This window comes from Nerophis ophidion, linkage group LG06 (genome assembly GCF_033978795.1).
Source record: "Nerophis ophidion isolate RoL-2023_Sa linkage group LG06, RoL_Noph_v1.0, whole genome shotgun sequence".
Classification (NCBI taxonomy): Eukaryota; Metazoa; Chordata; class Actinopteri; order Syngnathiformes; family Syngnathidae; genus Nerophis; species Nerophis ophidion.
In genome coordinates, this window is record NC_084616.1 from 49252775 (window position 1) to 49275127 (window position 22353).

At 40.0% G+C, this 22353-nt stretch overlaps 1 protein-coding gene across 1 annotated transcript; it reads left to right on the top strand.

Moving 5' to 3' along the window:
* The first annotated feature begins 1630 nt into the window (after window positions 1–1630).
* On the top strand, window positions 1631–6791 carry emilin3a (elastin microfibril interfacer 3a). The gene is made up of 4 exons (XM_061904072.1): window positions 1631–1947; window positions 2040–2159; window positions 3770–4227; window positions 4345–6791. The coding sequence occupies exons 1-4, from the start codon at window positions 1808–1810 to the stop codon at window positions 6267–6269; spliced, it is 2643 nt and encodes an 880-aa protein (XP_061760056.1). The 5' UTR covers window positions 1631–1807; the 3' UTR covers window positions 6270–6791.
* Window positions 6792–22353: the final 15562 nt, after the last annotated feature.

A 22353-nucleotide genomic window follows, 5' to 3' on the forward strand; every position in this document is an offset into this window, starting at 1 on the left:
TACCAATGCCTTACACGATACTCCTTGACAGTTCAGAGATGATTTAAAAAGAGATGATAGCTCTCCATCTTTGCCCAAAATTTGGGATTGAGAAGTTTAGAAAGAGCAAAATAGTCACAAGCTTGGAGCCACGTCTCAGTTAAAAATATTAAATCCAAATCCTGGGACATAATTTAAAAAGGAAAACTAATTTGGCAACTTAGATCTCAAACTGCCGCATTTACAATATGTGGCGCAATGAGATGAAGTGGTGAGGGAACACTGTAAAAGAATACACAGTTAAAGTATAAACTTAAACACATTTAATTAGATTTTTTCTAAATTCAAACAATTACTCCCCTAAAGTTCAAACAACCATTGTGACTGTTTAAATAGATATTTGAGATTTAAGTACTTCAAACTAACCACATCAAATTGCTAGTCCGAAACTTTAAATTGGAAAATGTCATTGCTGGTTATCTTTCAATGTAGAGACTAGTGAAGTTATTTGACCGCACAAAGACTTGCCTTGTGTTGTGAAAGTGGCCTGGCACTCACAAGTGTGAATGTGCACTGAAGTGTTTGCAATTATTTGTTCTAGATTCTGGAGGTTTACTGTTAGGTTGAGGTTCGGACCCAGTCAATGTACTTGTGTCAAAGATTTCAAGATGTTCCGCGGCCTTGGAGAGCCAGTCTGGGGGTATTGAAACCTGCATTGGGACATTGAGACTTGTGGTAGAAGAAAAAACCCACTTAGTGCAATGTGTTGTGATGTGTACGTCATGCCATGAGACTTTACACCTCATCTATATTCGTGTGGCATACAAAACATTTTTTAAATACTAGGTGCATGTGTGCAAGGTAACGTTTTAACGGATTTGGCATTTTCACACTTGTTGAATTCAGGCTCGGTATCTTTCTGTGTGGAGTTTGCATGTTCTCCCCGTGAATGCGTGGGTTCCCTCCGGGTACTCCGGCTTCCTCCCACTTCCAAAGACATGCACCTGGGGATAGGTTGATTGGCAACACTAAATTGGCCCTAGTGTGTGAATGTGAGTGTGAATGTTGTCTGTCTATCTGTGTTGGCCCTGCGATGAGGTGGCGACTTGTCCAGGGTGTACCCCGCCTTACGCCCGATTGTAGCTGAGATAGGCGCCAGCGCCCCCCGCGACCCCAAAAGGGAATAAGCGGTAGAAAATGGATGGATGGATGGACACTTGTTGAAATTATCTACAGTATTTGTTTTTGTGGTTATAATACATATACAACAATAGATGTATCGAATCCCCCTCCTTCCAATTTTACAGTAGGTGTGCAAGAACATATTTAGAGGTTTCCATGAAAACTTTCTTTTCATTTTGGACTATTACTTACTCTGACAGACAACACCGGGATTTGTAAGGTCTGAAGATGCCTCTTTCCCTGCTCTCTGCTTTGTAATGATGCCAGCATTGAAATATATCAACATTAACGGTTACTTAACCATTCAACACAAATAAGACAAAAAAAAATCAGTTTGTAAAGTGACAGTTCACTCCTCTTCTTCAGCAGCACAATGGTGTCACATTGAGGAGGGTGTGGGGGAGGAGACATGTAAATAAGGCCTTTTAGGGACCTATTAGTGGCTCTCAAACTCACAGTGCACCGTTGTCCCTTTGACGGAGTCCAACACAGTCATTCCCTCAAACAAGGTTAGCACTCTGCTGAATAGCAAAGAGGGAGCTTTTGTAAGAGTATATTTTGTTACATTACAGTAAACGGAGGGTTGTTTTCTTTTTATAGAATGTTTTTGTATTGACTTGAAACACAGGTTTATTAATAGTTTATAATGGCAGCAAGTCTATTTGTAGCAATGATGCTCTATTTGTCAATGGGAGAGACAAAACCGTACAGATCAATCCATTATAGTGACTACACACCTGAAATGATTCAGCACCACGAGCATGGAAAACCGACCAGCAGGCACAAGTAAGCTTTGGTTCTCTCATCTCTCAAACTTGCATTGCTTCATTTCAATACAATAACTTTTTTTTGGCTTGACAAATTCTCCTCTTTGACAGGAATCACTGTGCGTATGTGATTGAAAGGACAGTGTCCTTCACTGTTCAAGACGGTGCAGCCCCATACGTTAAAGCTGAGTACAAGAAGTGTTCCTGGCATAAAAAATGTCCAACACTTTTGTGAGTGAAGTTACTTTAGTCTCATATTTATTGTCTATTTCTTATATGTATATATATATATATATATATATATATATATATATATATATATATAAAATGTCCAACTCTTTTGTGAGTGAAGTTACTTTAGTCTCGTGTCTATTGTCTATTTCTTATATATGTATATATATATATATATATATATATATATATATATATATATATATATATATATATATATATATAAAATACAAGAATATAAGAAAATACCCTAATATTTACATACAAATGCAATTTGGTGGTCAAAATGTCACACAAACGTTATTTCCAAAGTTTTACTGTACTGCAATTAACTAATTCATATATATTTATATAAATTTGTATATTTATAATTTATATTTTGAATGTTTCTGCAATAATATAGCAAACGAGGTACAGATGTACAGTATATTAATAGACAATGTAATGAAGACATCCATACACAACTTCACATAGTGCACCATTTACATCTGCATTTAGTCTTCCTTAGGTAAACCAGTTATTTAATCAAATGTAAGCATTTTTTTAATTTTGTTGGCGATGTTGGACCGGCTCTGACATGTTGCGCTATTATTGTAAAGCCCGAAGTGTGTGTGTGTGTGTGTGTGTGTGTGTGTGAATGTGTGTGAGAGAGAGAGAGAGAGAGAGAGAGAGAGAGAGAGAGAGAGAGAGAGAGAGAGAGAGAGAGAGAGAGAGAGAGAGAGAGAGAGAGAGATGTGCCTTGACGGGAAGCCGGTGTGTTGACAAGAGATGTGATCAGGGTTGTTTAAACAATGTGCCTCTCGAATCCCTGTCGTTTTTGCTGGCGTAATATTTTTTCAGATGACAGCACTGATCTCCCTTTTGTACAAACTACCTTTATTGTATGACGTTAGTTGGCGACATGAATGACATCTTGCAGCACTCGGTCTTTACAGTATTTAATGTCCTATGTGTGGGGGCTGTCCATTTTGAAAATGCGTTGTTAAATGTATCTGTGCTAAACGCAGATAAACTCAGCCAGCATAGTTTGCTATCCTCTGTTTGCTGTTCATAACTCATTACGTTAGCCATCTACACATTCATTTTCATTTTAAGATGTTATTTTAAACTCAATGTGCACCGATGATAAAAATGTTTGTCGCTGAAATGCTAACTAATTACCACAGTTTCATCTGAGTTTGGGCGCAGATTATGCCACACAAGCGTGTGACATAATCACTGCCCGTGCAATGCGTGCTGCCTTCCGCCGGTCAAAAATCACACATACTGTGATGTGATTAGTCTTCATTTAGAGTAACGCAATATTTTTTTTAATTAATCACGTTATTAACACTGACAGCTCTAATATATATATACATCAAGTATATACTGTATATATATATATATATATATATATATAAACACACACACCTATATATACACACACACATTTATATATATAAACATCTATATACAGCATATACACACATATATATATATATATATATATATATATATATATATATATATATATATATATATATATATATATATATATACAACGTATATACACACAGTGCACAGTCCGATATTAACAAAGTAACTTTGCGCACATTGTTTGTTCTTCTCAGGTATCGTCTGATCTACAAGCCAATCTATAAGGTGGCACATAAAACTGTCACAGAGCTTGAGTGGCGTTGTTGTCCTGGGTACTCTGGCTACAGCTGCATGGAGGGGCCCCCAGCTTACCAATATCCAATGAAAAGCATGCCCCCATTTAAAGGTCCACCATTCCAATACAAAGGTCCCATGTTCAAGGCTCCACCCATTAACCATCTTGTCAAAGCCAACCCATGGAATCAACCAAAAGGACCACCTACCAATGGTTATAACTCTTACTCAGTGCATCACTTTGGACCACCAAGGTCTTCCAACTATCGAGATACCTCTTTTCAGCCTTATCCAGATGCACCCGAACCAATGCCGGACCACAAAGAGGAACATCTTATAGAGCATGAACAAGAACATGAGATAAAACAGAGACCAGAGGAGAATATTACAACTCCAACTGATGACCAACCAGCTGAAGGTTACTCTTGAATCTAAAACCACTGATTCATTAATTCACTATGCATTTATGCTGGTTGCTATTTTATGTTGTGGATGACACTGTTATAATACTAAATATCTTCTTAAATTCTTTTAGGCCAGGCTCTAGACGGTGAGACGGAGGAACGCATATATCGAATGGAGGAAGATGTACGACGTCTAAACCAGGGTTTGGAAACTGTGAGGGGAACTGTGAATGGCCTGGAAGAGAGCCTTCGAGCCTCGCTGAGAGAGGATGCCAACATGATGCTGTCAGCTCTGCTGTCTGCTGCCCCTAGTACTCTCTCTGCCCCCCGTGAAGATTCTAGCCCCTCCACAATAGGCTTTGTAGAGATTCCTGGAGGGGATCCTGAGGCAGAAGGCTTTGATGGCAGACATGTTATTCCAGATATTACCAAACTAAATGAAAGAATAGAAGAACTCCGGACAGAGCTACAAGCAAAGACAGCTTTGCTTCAGGAGCTGAAAGCCACAGTATTGACACATGATGGGGTACTGAAAAAGATGTCAATCGGGGTGGTATCAGATTCTGCCCGTCTTGAGGGACAACACCAAAAATCTACAGAGCAGCTGCTGGATTCCAAATTGAGTGCTGCCAGGACAGACATTTTTGATGGGTTTGAAAAGCGTGTGGAGAGTGCAGAGGATCGATGTGAGGAGAAATCAGAAGATGTGTATCGTCAGTGTCAAAAGGAACAAGGTGAGAGGCAGGAAAAAATGGAAGATACCCTTGCAAAAAGTACAATTGATTTGAGTTTAGAGTTCAGAAAGCTCCAGGCACAGGTTCAACATTTAAACACAAAAGAAAGCTGCTGTGTTACGGTGAGGGAACTCAGTGCAAGGGTGTATTTAGTAGAAACATCAGTGAGAGGCCTCAATCAGTCCCAGAATCACCTAAGAGTGGAGTTAGGAGGCCATAAAGACCACATAGAGGGCATGCTGGAGGGGCGTCTAAAATATGTCGAGACTAAGCTCAACATGACTGGGAAACTTAAAAGTGCAGAGCCTGGAAAGAATAGAAGCATCTCAGACAAGGCTGAAACAGGACAATGCCTCGAGGCTATAATGCACGACAAGTTACAAGAACTGGAGGGACGTCTACTGATGGCTTTGGAGGAACTAGGTAATGCTACTGCCCCTGCACTGCTGGAGGGACATGCTGTTCCAACCCTGGAGACAGAGTTGGAGTCCCTCCGGGGAAGAGTAGAAATGGATGTGGACAGAGTGCAAAAACATCTGAGCAGCCTTGAAATGTTATGCTCTACCTCATGTTCCTTACCTAGAAAACCCACAGCCATCCAAGGGGACTCTGATTTTGTCACAGCAGAGGATCAGAATGCTGTGGGGTTACTAGAAAGACATGGTGAACATTTGAACATTCTCAACAGCACATTGCAAAACATCCTGAAGCGTCTAACTGACAAAGATCACCAAGAAAAAGACAAGGGTGAGCTCACAATCCTAAAGTTTACTGTTCACTCAGTCAATAGCACACTGAAAGGCTTTCAAGACTCTCTGGAAACTGTAGGCAACCAGGTGGGGAAAGTAAATAGCTCTTGGCATGAGAGAGAATCACGCCTGGCCCAACAGATAAAGGGTGTGGTACAATTGGTTGGACATCAGGCTTCAATGCTTGGTGCTGTGGAACGCAAACTCACACGGCTTAAGGGTGAGATGCAAGAGATGAAGAGGCGACTCGCTGAGGAGGTCCAAGAATGTCGGAGCACAGCCATGGTGGTGCAAAAAGAAGTACATGAGGTTTGCGGACGTGTGACTAATGTTGAGGACCAATGTAAAGGCCTTAATTATTTAGCAGAAAATCTGGACAACATCAGGGAAGAGTTCAAAAGACAATCAAGTGGGTTTCTCCTGAAATTCAATGGGACCCTCTCAAATCATTCCCATGAGTTGTCTGAGCTCAGAGACGAAATCAAAAACTGCACCACAGAGGTAGAGTCAGCACAACAGAGTTTAGAGTTTGAGTCCGAATCACAACGGGGGGACACTTTCACTTTAAAGTAGATCTGTTCACAAGTTGTTAAATTATGAGAGAGTGAGTAATCTGCTGGTGTAGTCAAATTCTATTTGTAGCCATTTTCTGTTTCCAAAAACAAAGGTGTTATACCTGCACTGACATTCAGTATTTATTACTGCATACTATTTAATACAGCAAACCCTGAATGCACTCTCACTATTGTGATACAACTTTACTTGACTCGTGGCGTTGCTAAGAACTGTCTGTTGTATTGTTGGCTACCATCTTTTTGAGCAACTAGTGACTGTGGTTGACATAAACCACAGCTAAGTGCATCTGTGTTACTGTGTTTGCATGGTCTGTATTGAAATGTTATTTAAAATGTTTACATGTGTCATAATGTTTTAATTTTGTACCTTATCTTCTTACCTACAAAAATATGTGATTATAATTTTTTTTTTTACTGGATGTATAACGTCCCTCAGTCTTTTTTCTTGTTCCCCTGTGTAATTGTACCTTAGGGTTGCTCAACATTAAAATAAATGTATTTTACTGTTTAACCTTTCTTTTATTTTTCTTTTCTTTTCTTTTCGTTTATTTCGAACATGACATACCTAAATTATTATACATCAGGCAATTTCATAATTTCACAATACACAATACATCATGTCCGAAAAGGAGTAGGAAGAAGCAAAGCTTATTTAATCCTACCTCTTTCCCATGCCAGAGCGCCCACAAATATATACAGTACATTCATTCACTGACCTTCTTTACAGCAAAATATCAAAATAGCAAAATGACATCCGTGAATGAGTAACACAACAGTTTTGTAATATGTACTTAATTACTTCAGTCATTATTAACATACTGAGATGAAGAATATCTTATTTTCAATAAGGTTGAAAGTGTTTTTCATAATTCTTCTTCTTTGCAGTTTGTAAGCACTATTAATTTAAACAGCCTCTTAAACTGGATCATATCAGTACAATGTTTAACTTCTTTACTTAATCCATTCCATAATTTAATTCCACATACTGATATGCTAAAGGTTTTAAGTGGTGTACGTGCATACACATGTTTTAAATTAGATTTTCCTCTAAGGTTATATTTCTCCTCTTCAGTTGAGAATAATTGTTGTACATTCTTTGGTAGTAGGTTATAATTTGCCTTGTACATCAATTTAGCTGTTTGCAATTTTACCAAATCACCGAACTTTAATATTTTTGACTTAATAAATAAAGGGTTTGTATGTTCTCTATATCCAACATTATGTATTATTCTAATTGATCTTTTTTGTTACACAGTTAACAAATGTAGCGCACATTTGTAGTTGTTTACCCATATTTCTGCACAGTAACTCAGATATGGTAACACTCGCGAGCAGTAGAGAATATAAAGTGATTTTTGGCCCAGGACGTATTTTGCTTTATTCATTATTGAAATGTTTTTGCCACCTTATGTTGTATGTTTTGTATATGAGATTTCCAGTTCATTTTATCATCTATTAATACTCCAAAAAACTTAGTTTCTTTTACCCTTTCAATATCTACTCCGTCTATTTGTATTCGTGTCTGATGCTCTTTTCTACTGTTACCAAATAGCAATTTTTTAGTTTTACTGAGATTCAAAGAGTCTGTTTTTATCAAACCGTTTTTTTAATTTGTTCATTTCTTCCGTTATTATTTGTATTATCTTCTGTGTGTTCTCTCCTGAACAGAAAGCAGTTGTGTCGTCTGCAACTTCAAGTCCTTTGTAACTTTACAAATGTCGTTTGTATAAAGATTGAACAATCTTGGTCCCAGTACTGATCCCTGGGGTACACCACAAGATATATCCAACCGTGTTGACATATTTTCACCCATCTTCACATATTGCTTCCTGTTGGTTAAATAGCTTTTTACCTCGTTCAATACCAAACCTCTGATGCCATATCGTTCTAGTTTTTGTATTAAAATATAATGATTCATTGTGTAAATGCTTTTGTTAAATTCATGAATACTGCGGCTGCACATTCTTTACCGTCTATTGCATTGGTAATTTCCTCTGTTATTTTGATTAATGCTATTAATGTTGAGATATTTGCTCTAAATCCGAATTGATTCTCCATGAGCGTTTTTCCATGATTTTGGAGAATTGTGGAAGTAATGAAACTGGTCTGTAGTTAGTGAACTGGTGTGTGTCTCCATTCTTATGAATAGGTACAACTTTTGCAATTTTAATTTTGTTAGGGAATTTGCCAGTTAGAAATGATACGTTACTGGTATATGTAAGAGATTCTGAAATGGTCTTCTGTAAACTTTTTTATCGTTACCATATCTATTCCATGACAGTCAGTTGAGGTCTTAGATTTACAATTTTTTACACCTTTGATTACTTCTTCTTTTGTTTCCTTCTTAAGAAACATGAAATTGGGATTTCTGTCTATGAGCTCACTCAAGTTCTCAACTGACCCGTCATCTGCATTTGGAATTCTTTGTTCCAGATTTTTTCCGATATTAACAAAGTAATCATTAAACCGTTCAACTATTTGGTTCATATTGTCATTTTTTGTATTACCGTCTAGAAAGTAATTGGGGTAATCTTTCGTAGCACCATTTTTGATGATGCTACACGTATTTAGGATGCCCCATTTTGCTCTCATGTTTTTTCTGTTCTTGTTTAATAATTGACTGTAGTATTACCTCTTAGATGTTCGTAGTATACCAGTTAGCTTGTTTTTATATTTCCTATACTTATTTTCTGCCTCTATAGATCTCTGTGTTATAAATATTCAATATAATGTGTGTTTTTTTTTTGTGACAAGCATTTCTCAGTCCTTTTATCATCCATGGCTGGTTGTTTTTCTTTTGCTTCTTACTAAGTTCTTTCCAAGGACAACGTTTATCAGAGTGTTAGAAAGGTGTTGAAAAAGTTCCCATATGCATCATCTACATCATCTTCATTGCATACATTGTCCCAAATGTGTTTCCTCAGATCCTCCTTGAAGGAAATTATTCTTTCCTTTGTGCATAGTCTTTGAAATGTCTTTTTGTCAATGTTCTTCTTCTTGTAATTCCCATCATGAATAATAAAAACTGGCATATGGTCGCTGATGTCGGTTGTTAACAGTCCACTTGTTGTATTATTATCAAAGACATTAGTGAATATATTATCAATAAGTGTAGCACTGTGACTTGCAATTTTGGTTGGCCTTGTAATTTGGGGATACAAACTCATACTATACATTGCATCTATGAAATCATTAATAGACGTTTGCTTATTGGGGTTCAAGAGATCTATATTGAAGTCTCCACATAAAAAAAGTACTTTATGACGGATTCCATTGAAGGTTCCCTTAATCCAGTCTTCAAATCCTTCAATACTTGAGTTGGGTGTTCTATATATACAACTGATCAATTCATTTCTACTTCTTTCATGACATATCTCAATAGTTATACACTCTAAAACATTGTCAATAGCTAGTGACATGTTTTTTACCACTCTGTAATGGAAGTCCTTCATCACATACACAGCAACTCCGCCTCTATTCTTATTTAATCTATTAATATAATTGAGTTCATATCCTTATAGTCCAAAGTCCATTCCTTTTTTGTATCCATCCATGTCTCTGATACAGCAATAATTTTGAAAGGTTCTTTAAATTGTTGCAAAAATGATTTCATATTGTTAAAATTGGCATACAAGCTTCTGCAGTTAATATGAATAATTGACAATTTGTTTTTGGAATTAATGTTGGTGTTGAGTTGTACTTCTGTATAATATAAACAATTATTGTCCATGTGAGAAAAAAAATGTGTATCTGGATCTATAGCACTGTCCAGTTCCGTCCCGTTATGATCAATGCTGGAAAAGGTTATAAATTCTCTTTCTGATTGATTATTGTTTGTTTGTGTCATGGTTGTGTTTAATTTATTTATCGTTATTGATATTTATCCAGCGCTGCTATTTTCCTTGTGAAAATTACTCTTGTTTCCTCTGGTGTACCATTTATTTTAATAAATATCTTGCAGTTTGCTGTCCATGTTTGTTGTATTTTGCCTTGTTTTCTTAGACTACGTGCTTTTCTGGCTATGTCTGCGTTTTTCTTTGTTAAATGTACATTTATGTACACATCTGTTCCTTTTAACTTCCTCCCTTGTTTTAGTAATGCAGTTTTATATTTCCTGTTGGCGAACCTCATTATTATTGCTGGTGCTGATCCATCCTTCTTCTTATGGAGTGGGTGGCAAGCTTCTACATTTGCAATGTCCATTAGTATACCCTTGGACTCCATGAACGTTGCTACCTGACTCTCTGTGGATATGTCCAAAATCCCGGGCTCCTCTCCACCATTGGCGGTCAACGCCCAAGCATATGAACGGGGCTTTATATTCAGCCCAGTCAGACTAACGTCGTTCATTCTTGTATATTGTTCTAGCTCGTCCACTCAGTCCGTTAATTGTTCTATTCGTAAATCTTTAGCGTCATTCTCGACGCGTAGAGTTTTTACCTCCTCCACCAGCTGCATTATTGTCTGTTGGTATTGCTTGAGAGCTGATACCTCTGCTGTCAAAAATTCAAGCTATCTCCTTATCTCCTCACCTTCATCAGGAGAGAGCACCTTCTTTGGTCCCATGTTGATTTTGGCCGCTGCCCGGTCCGGGTGGATGTCGTCTGGCGCCGCTGCTGGCCGCTAGCCGGGCCTCGCCGTCCCGATGGGGTCACTCTCCTCCGCGAGAAAGCTGTCGGTCCCGCCGCCGTGAGGTGGCGAGGTGGTGGTGGCGCCGCTGTTAGCTGCTAGCCGGGCCTCTCCCTTGCAGTCCCGCTGGCGTCACCCGGAGATAAGAGGGTGCACGGGAACAGTGGGCGTCTTCGGTAGCTCCTGGTGGTCGTCAAAGCCGGGTCCTCGTCCGCTTACAGGCGCCAATGCCGGAGACTCTCCCGCTTTCCGTGGCTCCTTCCCCAGTGTGTGCTGCAGGGGGACACGTTAGAAGCACTGGCTAACTAGCATCGCTCCGTGTGTCGGCTAGCATTAGCCGCTCCGGTCCAAGCAGTCCGTTACACCGCCGGATAACACGCCGTCACTCCAAACTCAAAGTCCTTTGGAGTTTCCGTCAATTCCTTTAAGCTCAAATTTAAAGGAATTGACGGAAGGGCACCACCAGGAGTGGAGCCGGCGGCTTAATTTGACTCAACACGGGGAACCTTACCTGGCCCGGACACGGAAAGGATTGACAGATTGATGGCTTTTTCTCTTTCTTTTTGAACGGATCTTTTACAAAAGATATAGAGCATGACACAATAAATGAATAATTGTTAAATAATCTAATTCCAATTAAAATAATAATCATTAAAAAGCTAAGAATGTGCTGCTAGATGTAAGGTAAACATTCCACAAGTCGGCGTCAAAGAGAAATTGATATAAATACTTATTTGGGGATCAAGGCAAAAGACAATCAAAAACATGGCTTCCAAAAATGATGTTAAGAAACCCTGTGTACCCCAATCAAATTTCAGGCTACTCTTATTATCAAGGGCATAACCAAGGAGAAATTTAGTACAATAACCATGTGTCCAGGATACGAATCCAGTATCCAGTGTCTAGAATGCACATCCAGTATGCAGTGTCCACAACACTGCATTACATTCAGCATTCCAAGAAGGAGTGTATGGTGACCTTGCCAAGGGTGGTTCCTTTCTTTTTCTTTCCTTGGCAGGCAAACAATGATCAAAATGACTGCTGCATAGGAGATGAGCTCACTCACTGCACTCATAATTATTCACATTGTAGCTTGAAAAAATTGAATGCCTCTGTGAAAATGAGAACAGAAAGAAAAACAGTCAAGCATATTCTTGCAAGAAGAGCTGAGTGACTGAAAGGAACTGAAATTAACAAAAATAAACGTTTTGCAATGATGCAGGTTGTCACATGCATTTGCACAAAATCACACTCGGGCATGCATGGAACATGAGATTACACGTTTTTTCACATATAAAGTGTTTTTTTCTTTCTCCATCTTCTTCCGCTTATCCGAGGTCGGGTCGCGGGGGAAACAGCCTAAGCAGGGAAACCCAGACTTTCCTTTCCCCAGCCACTTCGTCTAGCTCTTCCCAGGGGATCCCGAGGCGTTCCCAGGCCAGCCGAGAGACATAGTCTTCCCAACGTGTCCTGGGTCTTCCCCTTGGCCTCCTACCGGTTGGACGTGCCCTAAACACCTCCCTAGGGAGGCGTTCGGGTGGCATCCTGATCAGATGCCCGAACCACCTCATCTGGCCCCCATTCGATGTGGAGGAGCAGCGGCTTTACTTTGAGCTCCTCCCGGATGGCAGAGCTTCTCACCCTATCTCTAAGGGAGAGCCCCGCCACACGGCGGAGGAAACTCATTTCGGCCGCTTGTACCCGTGATCTTATCCTTTCGGTCATGACCAAAAGCTCATGACCATAGGTGAGGATGGGAACGTAGATCGACCGGTAAATTGAGAGCTTTGCCTTCCGGCTCAGCTCCTTCTTCACCACAACGGATCGGTACAACGTCCGCATTACTGAAGACGCCGCACCGATCCGCCTGTGGATCTCACGATCCACTCTTCCCCCAATCGTGAACAAAACTCCTAGGTACTTGAACTCCTCCACTTGGGGCAGGGGCTCCTCCTCAACCCGGAGATGGCACTCCACCCTTTTCCGGGCGAGAGCCATGGACTCGGACTTGGAGGTGCTGATTCTCATTCCGGTCGCTTCACACTCGGCTGCAAACCGAACCAGTGAGAGTTGAAGATCCCGGTCAGATGAAGCCATCAGGACCACATCATCTGCAAAATCAGAGACCTAATCCTGCGGTCACCAAACCGGAACCCCTCACCGCTTGACTGCGCCTAGAAATTCTGTCCATAAAAGTTATGAACAGAATCGGTGACAAAGGACAGCCTTGGCAAAGTCCAACCCTCACTGGAAATGTGTTCGACTTACTGCCGGCAATGCGGACCAAGCTCTGGCACTGATTGTACAGGGAGCGGACCGCCACAATAAGACAGTCCGATACCCCATACTCTCTGAGCACTCCCCACAGGACTTCCCGAGGGACACGGTCGAATGCCTTCTCCAAGTCCACGAAGCACATGTAGACTGGTTGGGCAAACTCCCATGCACCCTCAAGAACCCTGCCGAGAGTATAGAGCTGGTCCACAGTTCCACGACCAGGACGAAAACCACACTGTTCCTCCTGAATCCGCGGTTCGACCATCCGGCGTAGCCTCCTCTCCAGTACACCTGAATAAACCTTACCGGGAAGGCTGAGGAGTGTGATCCCACGATAGTTGGAACACACCCTCCGGTCCCCCTTCTTAAAGAGAGGAACCACCACCCCGGTCTGCCAATCCAGAGGTACCGCCCCCGATGTCCACACAATGCTGCAGAGTCTTATCAACCAAGACAGCCCCACAGCATCCAGAGCCTTAAGGAACTCCGGGCGGATCTCGTCCACCCCCGGGGCCTTGCCATCGAGGAGCTTTTTAACTATCTCAGCGACCTCAGCCCCAGAAATAGGAGAGTCCACCACAGATTCGCCAGGCACTGATTCCTCATAGGAAGACGTGTTGGTGGGATTGAGGAGGTCTACGAAGTATTCCTTCCACCTATCCACAACATCCGCAGTTGAGGTCAGCAGAACACCATCCGCACCATACACGGTGTTGATAGTGCACTGCTTCCCCTTCCTGAGGCGGCGGACGGTGGTCCAGAATCGCTTCGAAGCCGTCCGGAAGTCGTTTTCCATGGCTTCCCCGAAGTCCTCCCATGTCCGAGTTTTTGCCTCAGCGACCGCTGAAGCCGCACACCGCTTGGCCTGTTGGTACCTGTCCACTGCCTCCGGAGTCCTATGAGCCAAAAGGACCCGATAGGACTCCTTCTTCAGCTTGACGGCATCCCTCACCGCTGGTGTCCACCAAGGGGTTTTAGGATTGCCGCCCCGACAGGCACCAACTACCTTGTGACATGTTCGAAGTTCTTCCAGAGGTGGGAATTGAAACTTTCTCTGACAGGAGACTCTGCCAGACGTTCCCAATAGACCCTCACAATGCGTTTGGGCCTGCCAGGTCGGTCCGGCATCCTCCCCCACCATCGCAGCCAACTCACCACCAGGTGGTGATCGGTAGAAAGCTCCGCCCCTCTCCTCACTCGAGTGTCCAAAACATAAGGCCGCAAATCCGATGACACAACTACAAAGTCGATCATTGAACTGCGGCCTAGGGTGTCCTGGTGGCAAGTGCACATATGGACACCCTTATGTTTGAACATGGTGTTTGTAATGGACAAATTGTGACGAGCACAAAAGTCCAATAACAAAACACCACTCGGGTTCAGATCCGAGCGGCCATTCTTCCCAATCACGCCTCTCCAGGTTTCACTGGCGTTGCCAACATGAGCGTTGAAGTCCCCCAGTAGGACAAGGGAATCACCCGGGGGAGCACTTTCCAGTACTCCCTCGAGTGTACCCAAAAAGGGTGGGTACTCTGAACTGCTTTGGTGCATAAGCACAAACAACAGTCAGGACCCGTCCCCCACCTGAAGGCGGAGGGAGGCTACCTTTTCGTCCACTGGGTTGAACTCCAACGTGCAGGCTTTAAGCCGGGGGGCAACCAGAATTTCCACCCCAGCCCGTCGCCTCTCACTGTCGGCAACGCCAGAGTGGAAGAGGGTCCAGTCCCTCTCGAGAGAAGTGGTTCCAGAGCCCTTGCTGTGCGTCGAAGTAAGTCCGACTATATCCAGCCGGAACTTCTCCACTTCGCGCACTAGCTCAGGCTCTTTCCCCCCCAGTGAGGTGACGTTCCATGTCCCAAGAGCTAGCTTCTGTAGCCGAGGATCGGACCGCCTAGTGCCCTGCCTTCGGCTGCCACCCAGCTCTATGGCCCCCTGCTATGGGTGGTGAACCCATTGGGGTTTTTTTTTTTCTTTCTTTCTTTCATTTTTAAACCATCACGTAGACTGTCCAGTGTAACAGCAAGACAAATTAAAGACTAATCATTATGAGGGTTTTTCATTTGTCCCTATGCATTTATTCTACGGTTTCTTAAAGGTCTCACAGCACAAACCCAGACTACAACATAATAATCTTGTTTTCTAGGCACTCGGAAAGAGAGGACTGTCGGGGCTGGGGGAATTTGTCTTATCTGACTCAAAGTTTTCCATTGCTCACTCATGGATACAATTTTTTATACTCAGAGGCTGAGCACAACTGTCCCCGATGGAGCAGGGCATGTATACAGATTTGCAAACACAAACACAGACGTGGCAAAAAAGGACAGATAACATCCCAGCAAGCAGAGCCATTAAATTAGAGGTCACCAACGTGGTGCCCGCGGGCACCAGGTAGCCCGTAAGGACCAGATGAGTAGCCCGCTGGCCTGTTCTAAAAATAGCTCAAATAGCAGCACTTACCAGTGAGCTGCCTCTATCTTTTAAATTTTATTTATTTACTAGCAAACTGGTCTCGCTTTGCTCGACATTTTTAATTCTAAGAGAGCCAAAACTCAAATAGAATTTGAAAATCCAAGAAAATATTTTAAAGACTTGGTCTTCACTTTCTTAAATAAATTCATTAGTTTTTTTACTTTGCTTCTTATAGCTTTCAGAAAGACAATTTTAGAGAAAAAAAATACAACCTTAATAATGATTTTAGGATTTTTAAACACATATACCTTTTTACCTTTTCAATTCCTTCCTCTTCTTTCCTGATATTATAAATCAATGTTCAAGTAAAACATTTTTAATTGTAAAGAATAATGAATACATTTTAATTAAATTTTTCATTTTAGCTTCTGTTTTTTTCGACAAAGAATATTTGTGAAATATTTCATATTGTGATTAAAATAAAATAAAAATATTCTGGCAAATCTAGAAAATCTGTAGAATCAAATTTAAATCTTATTTCGAATAATTTTGAATTTCTTTTACATTTTTTGTTCTGGAAAATCTAGAAGAAATAATGATTTGTCTTTGTTAGAAATATAGCTTGGTCCAATTTGTTATATATTCTAACAAAGTGCAGATTGGATTTTAACCAATTAAAAACATGTAATCAAAATTCTAAAATCAACCTTAATCAGGAAAAATTACTAATGATGTTCCATAAATTATTTTTCTTAATTTTTTCAAAAAGATTTGAATTAGCTAGTTTTTCTCTTCATTTTTTTCGGTTGAATTTTGAATTTTAAAGAGTCGAAATTGAAGATAAACTATGTTTCAAAATGTATTTTAAATTGTTTTTTAAGTTTTCTCCTCTTTTAAACCGTTCAATTAAGTGTTTTTTTCATCATTTATTCTCCACAAAAAACCCTCCGTAAAAGGAAAAAAAATGTACGACGGAATGACGGACAGAAATACCCATTTGCATATATATATATATATATATATATATATATATATATATATATATATATATATATATATATATATATATATATATATATATATATATATATATATTAAAGTTAAATTGAGCAAATTGGCTATTTCTGGCAATTTATTTAAGTGTGTATCAAACTGGTAGCCGTTCGCATTAATCAGTACCCAAGAAGTAGATCTTGGTTTCTAAAAGGTTGGTGACCCCTGCATTAATTGTTTTCAAAAGGTGATTCATGTCGGGGAGATGAATCCAAAGTGTAACACGGGCCATTTCCTCTGTTTTATAGTAGCCATAAGCATAGGGTGAAGATAAAATGAATTCATTTTCATAAGATACCATATATTATAAATATAAATCCCAATCCCAATGCCCCAATGCAAGACAAGAACACATGTTTGACTTTTGTTATGTATTCTAATTTGTAATATACGGTAAGTCTGAGGTGGCTAACAATGCAGCTAATGGGAGTACTCTATTATTATAAAGCCCTTTAGAGAAACATTAAAAAAACCTGCCAAATATAGGGCTTGAAAGTCTGACGTGGAAACACATTGTGCTGTAGGTTTTGCTGGACTCTGATTAGCTTATTTACATGGCTGAATAAAATAAATTTTCTTTAACGAACTCAACAGATGGGCAGCACGGTGGACCAAGGGTTAGTGTGTGTGTGCCTCACAATAAGAAGGTCCTGGGCTCGATCCACAGACTCGAGGTCTTTCTGTGTGGAGTTTGCATGTTCTCCCTGTGACTGCGTAGGTTCCCTCCGGGTACTCCGGCTTCCTTCCACCACCAAAGACATGCACCTGGGTATAGGTTGATTGGCAACATTAAATTGGCCATAGGTGTGAATGTGAGTGTGAATGTTGTCTGAGTATCTGTGTTGGCCTTGTAATGAGGTGGCGACTTGAACCCCGCCTTCCGCCCGAATGCAAGTGATATAGGCTTTAACACCCCCTGCTAACCTGACAGGGCCAAGTGGTAGAAAATGTATCGATGGATGTCTCAAACCACTTATAGCCACCCTTAAGTACTTGTGAATTCGAGAGGGACCATAGCATCATTCGCTGCTCATTGAAAAGAGCGATATGTGCTTTTATGTGAGAGTCTCAAAGCCTCTTTACTAGATTTGTTGTTGGTCATTTTTTGATTAAAAAGAGGGGAATGACTGCTCAGCACAACAGATCACTTCTGATCCATTTTCTTATGCTGTGGCAGACCCGTGTGTATTAAATGTGTTAAGAAGTGGATTTTAGACGAACCGACTGCACATAGTTTTATAAACCAGCCATATATTCACAGACAGTCCCATTATTATGTGTTTAGGAGTGAGGACGGACACAGTGCTGTGTAAAATGCCATGGACAAATAAGTATGTATTTAGTAGACATCAGAGAAGGCAGGAGGGAATGAAATGAAACGAAAAGGAGTGACACAGGACACTGCAAGCAGGGATGGCGCTACATCGGGCTAAGGGGGTATTTTTGCCCTGTCAGAAATCGGTTCAGTCCCAGTTGGGGAAGTTGGGAGAACGTTTTTTGCGGACAAGGAATCTACATATATGAATATCAAATCTGTCAGGTATAGTGCATCCAAAATGTATTCCGTTTGAAGAGACAAAGATTGAACTATTTGGTGTGAATGCTAGGCATCATGTTTGGAGGAAACCAGGCACCACTCAATACCATCCCTACAGTGAAGAATAGTACAAACCCCGTTTCTATATGAGTTATCAAATTGTGTTAGATGTAAATATAAACGGAATACAATGATTTTCAAATCATTTTCAACCCATATTCAGTTGAATATGCTACAAAGACAACATACAATATTCGATGTTCAAACTGATAAACATTTGTTTTTTTTTTAAGTAATCAGTAACTTTAGAATTTGATGCCAGCAACACGTGACAAAGAAGTTGGGAAAGGTGGCAATAAATACTGATATAGTTGAGGAATGCTCATCAAACCCTTATTTGGAACATTACACAGGTGTACAGGCTAATTGGGAACAGGTGGGTGCCATGATTGGGTATAAAAACAGCTTCCCAAAAAATGCTCAGTCTTTCACAAGAAAAGATGGGGCGAGGTACACCCCTTTGTCCACAACTGCGTGAGCAAATAGTCAAACAGTTTAAGAACAACGTTTCTCAAAGTGCAATTGCAAACATTTTGGGAATTCAGCATTTAAGCTCCATAATATCGGCACTGTATCAAAAACCGACATCAATCTCTAAAGGATATCATCACCACATGGGCTTAGGAACACTTCAGAAAACCATTGTCACTAAATATAGTTTGTCGCTACATCTGTAAGTGCAAGTTAAAGCTCTACTATGCAAAGCGAAAGCCATTTATCAACAACATCCAGAAGCGCCGCCGGCTTCTCTGGCCCCGAGATCATCTAAGATGGACTGACGCCAAGTGGAAAAGTGTTCTGTGGTCTGACGAGTTCACATTTCAAATTTTTTGGGAAAATACTCGACATCGTGTCATCCGGACACAAGGGGAAGCAAACCATCCAGACAGTTTTCGACGCAAAGTTCAAAAGCCAGCATCTAGGATGGTATGGGGGTGCATTAGTGCCCAAGGCATGGGTAACTTACACACCTGTGAAGGCACCAGTAATGATGAAAGGTACATACAGGTTTTGGAACAACATATGCTGCCATATAAGCGCCATCTTTCTCATGGACTCCCCTGCTTATTTCAGCAAGATAATCCAAAGCCACGCTCAGCACGTGTTACAACAGCGTGGCTTCATAAAAAAAGAGTGCAGATACTTTCTTGGCCCGCCTGCAGTCCAGACCTGTCTCTCATTGAAAATGTGTGGCGCATTATGAAGCGTAAAATACGACTGTTGAACGACTGAAGCTCAACATAAAACAAGAATGGGAAATAATTCCACTTTCAAAGCTTCAACAATTAGTTTCCTCAGTTCCCAAACGTTTATTGAGTGTTGTTAAAAGAAAAGGTGATGTAACACAGTGGTGAACATGCCCTTTCCCAACTACTTTGGCATGTGTTGCAGCCATGAAATTCTAAGTTAATTATTATTTGCAAAATAAAATAAAGTTTATGAGTTTGAACATCAAATATCTTGTCTTTGTGGTGGATTCAACTGAATATGAGTTGAAAATGATTTGCAAATCATTGTATTCCGTTTATATTTACATCTAACACAATTTCCCAACTCATATGGAAACGGGGTTTGTAGTTGTGTATCGAAGTTGTTAAACATTGGGTTTTCATTCGTATGATAGTGAAATTAAACTTTGTGATAGTGACACCAAAGGGGTTTCCAACAGGTAATTGGTGATACAGTAGCTCCCCAAAGGCTCAAATAATATTTGCTCTAACTCTTACTATTTTATAAGTGTTCAGTTCAGACATTATGCTTTTATTTATTGACAAATTAGCACAATATAGCATAAATACAAGGACCCCACCATTTGAGTGGAAATATTTGCTTATTAAATAAAACATAATTGAAATATTGCCAATCATATTAATAAAATACATTTTATCTAACCTCTCCTTTTTTATGTCAAAGTAGTTCATGTACTGAAGAAAGTTGGAGACCATAAAGCTGGACACTGAATGTATACTGTTTCAAGCAAGACAGACCTCTGTAACAGAAATATGTTTACTCTGTTAATTTTGCACAAAAAATATTATTGAACAATGTGTTTCCTATGCATTCCCGTCACTGAAAGCCTGTGCATCTAATTAAATTCTGCTTAAGTCAAATCGTATACAAATATGTGTGTAGATTGTCATATAATACTCGAATGGATGCAACTCTAAAACACCTTTAATAAAGAAAAAGCGTATAGTTGCCTCCATTCAACTTTCATGGACAGTGAAAACTTATATCCTGACGTTACACTGTAACAAATGCAAAGCAGGACACGGCATGTATTTTTGTTCTTCGTAGAGATATAATCCCAAAGATTGTGATGAGCCAGTTCCTTTTAGACTCTTAAAGCGTTTTGCCTAATTGGCACGAATTTTGCACTTCTCACTGTGGTTTTTGTATATCATTAATTACATTTTTTCCGCACTGGGGTTGGAGCTTGTGCAAATTGCTTGTGTCACATCCTTGAGATATACTGTGGGAGCCAAGGTGATTGTTGTTTGAAATTATGCTCTCCAGATTTCGTAATTGGTCTTTTGTATCTGAGCTGTTATTGTGGTGACATGTGAGCGAGTGTGAGGGAGGCGTTCATGGTATAAGTACATATATATAGGTCTTTCTAATTAAAATTACTCTATTGTGAAGTTGCTTTTGGTTAATTAGAACTTTTTACAGTACAACTGAGATGGTTGCAAATAATGTACCGTATTTTTCGGAGTATAAATCGCACCCGCTGAAAATGCATAATAAAGAAGGAAAAAACATATATAAGTTACACTGGAGTACAAGTCGCATTTTTTGGGGAAATTTATTTGATAAAACCCAACACCAATAATAGACATTTGAAAGGCAATTTACAATGAATAAAGAATAGTGAACAACAGGCTGAATAAGTGTACGTTATATGACGCATAAATAACCAACGGAGAAGGTGCCTGGTATGTTAACGTAACATATTATGGTAAGAGTCATTCAAATAACTATAACATGTAGAACAGTGGTTCTCAAATGGGGGTACGTGTACCCCTGGGCATACTTGAAGGTATGCCAAGGGGTACGTGAGATTTTAAAAAATATTCTAAAAATAGCAACAATTCAAAATCCTTTAGGAATATATTTATTGAATAATACTTCAACAAGATATGAATGTAAGTTCATAAACTGTGAAAAAAATGCAACTCTGAAATGTTCAGTGTTGACAGCTAGATTTGTTGTGGACATGTTCCATAAATATTGATGTTAAAGATTTCTTTTTTTGTGAAGAAATGTTTAGAATTAAGTTTATGAATCCAGATGGATTTCTATTACAATCCCCAAAGAGGGCACTTTAAGTTGATGATTACTCTATGTGTAGAAATATTTATTTATGATTGAATTACTTGTTTATTTTTCAACAAGTTTTTAGTTATTTTTATATATTTTTTTCCAAATAGTTCAAGAAAGACCACAACAAATGAGCATTATTTTGCACTGCCATGCAATTTAATAAATCAGAAACTGATGACATAGTGCTGTATTTTACTTCTTTATCTCTTTTTTTCAACCAAAAATGCTTTGCTCTGATTAGAGGGTACTTGAATTAAAAACATTTTCAGGGGGGGTACATCACTGAAAAAAGGTTGAGAACCACTGATATAGAACATGCTATACGTTTACCAAACAATCCGTCACTCCTAATTGCTAAATCCCATGAAATCTTATACATCTAGTCTCTTACGTGAATGAGCTAAATAATATTATTTGATATTTTACGGTAATGTGTTAATAATTCCACACATAAGTCGCTCCTGAGTATAAGTCGACCCCCCGGCCAAACTATGAAAAAAAATGCGACTTATAGTCCGAAAAATACGGTAGTTGAAATTGTAACGATTGGGTCACATGGTGTTGCGGAGTCGTTTTCCCAATGATGCAGTCGGGCTTCGAACACAGCTTGAAGTAAGAAACAAATGATTTACTAAAAATAATTCATCCATCCATCCATCCATTTTCTACCGCTTATTCCCTTTCGGGGTCACGGGGGGCGCTGGCGCCTATCTCAGCTACAATCGGGCGGAAGGCGGGGTACACCCTGGACAAGTCGCCACCTCATCGCAGGGCCAACACAGATAGACAGACA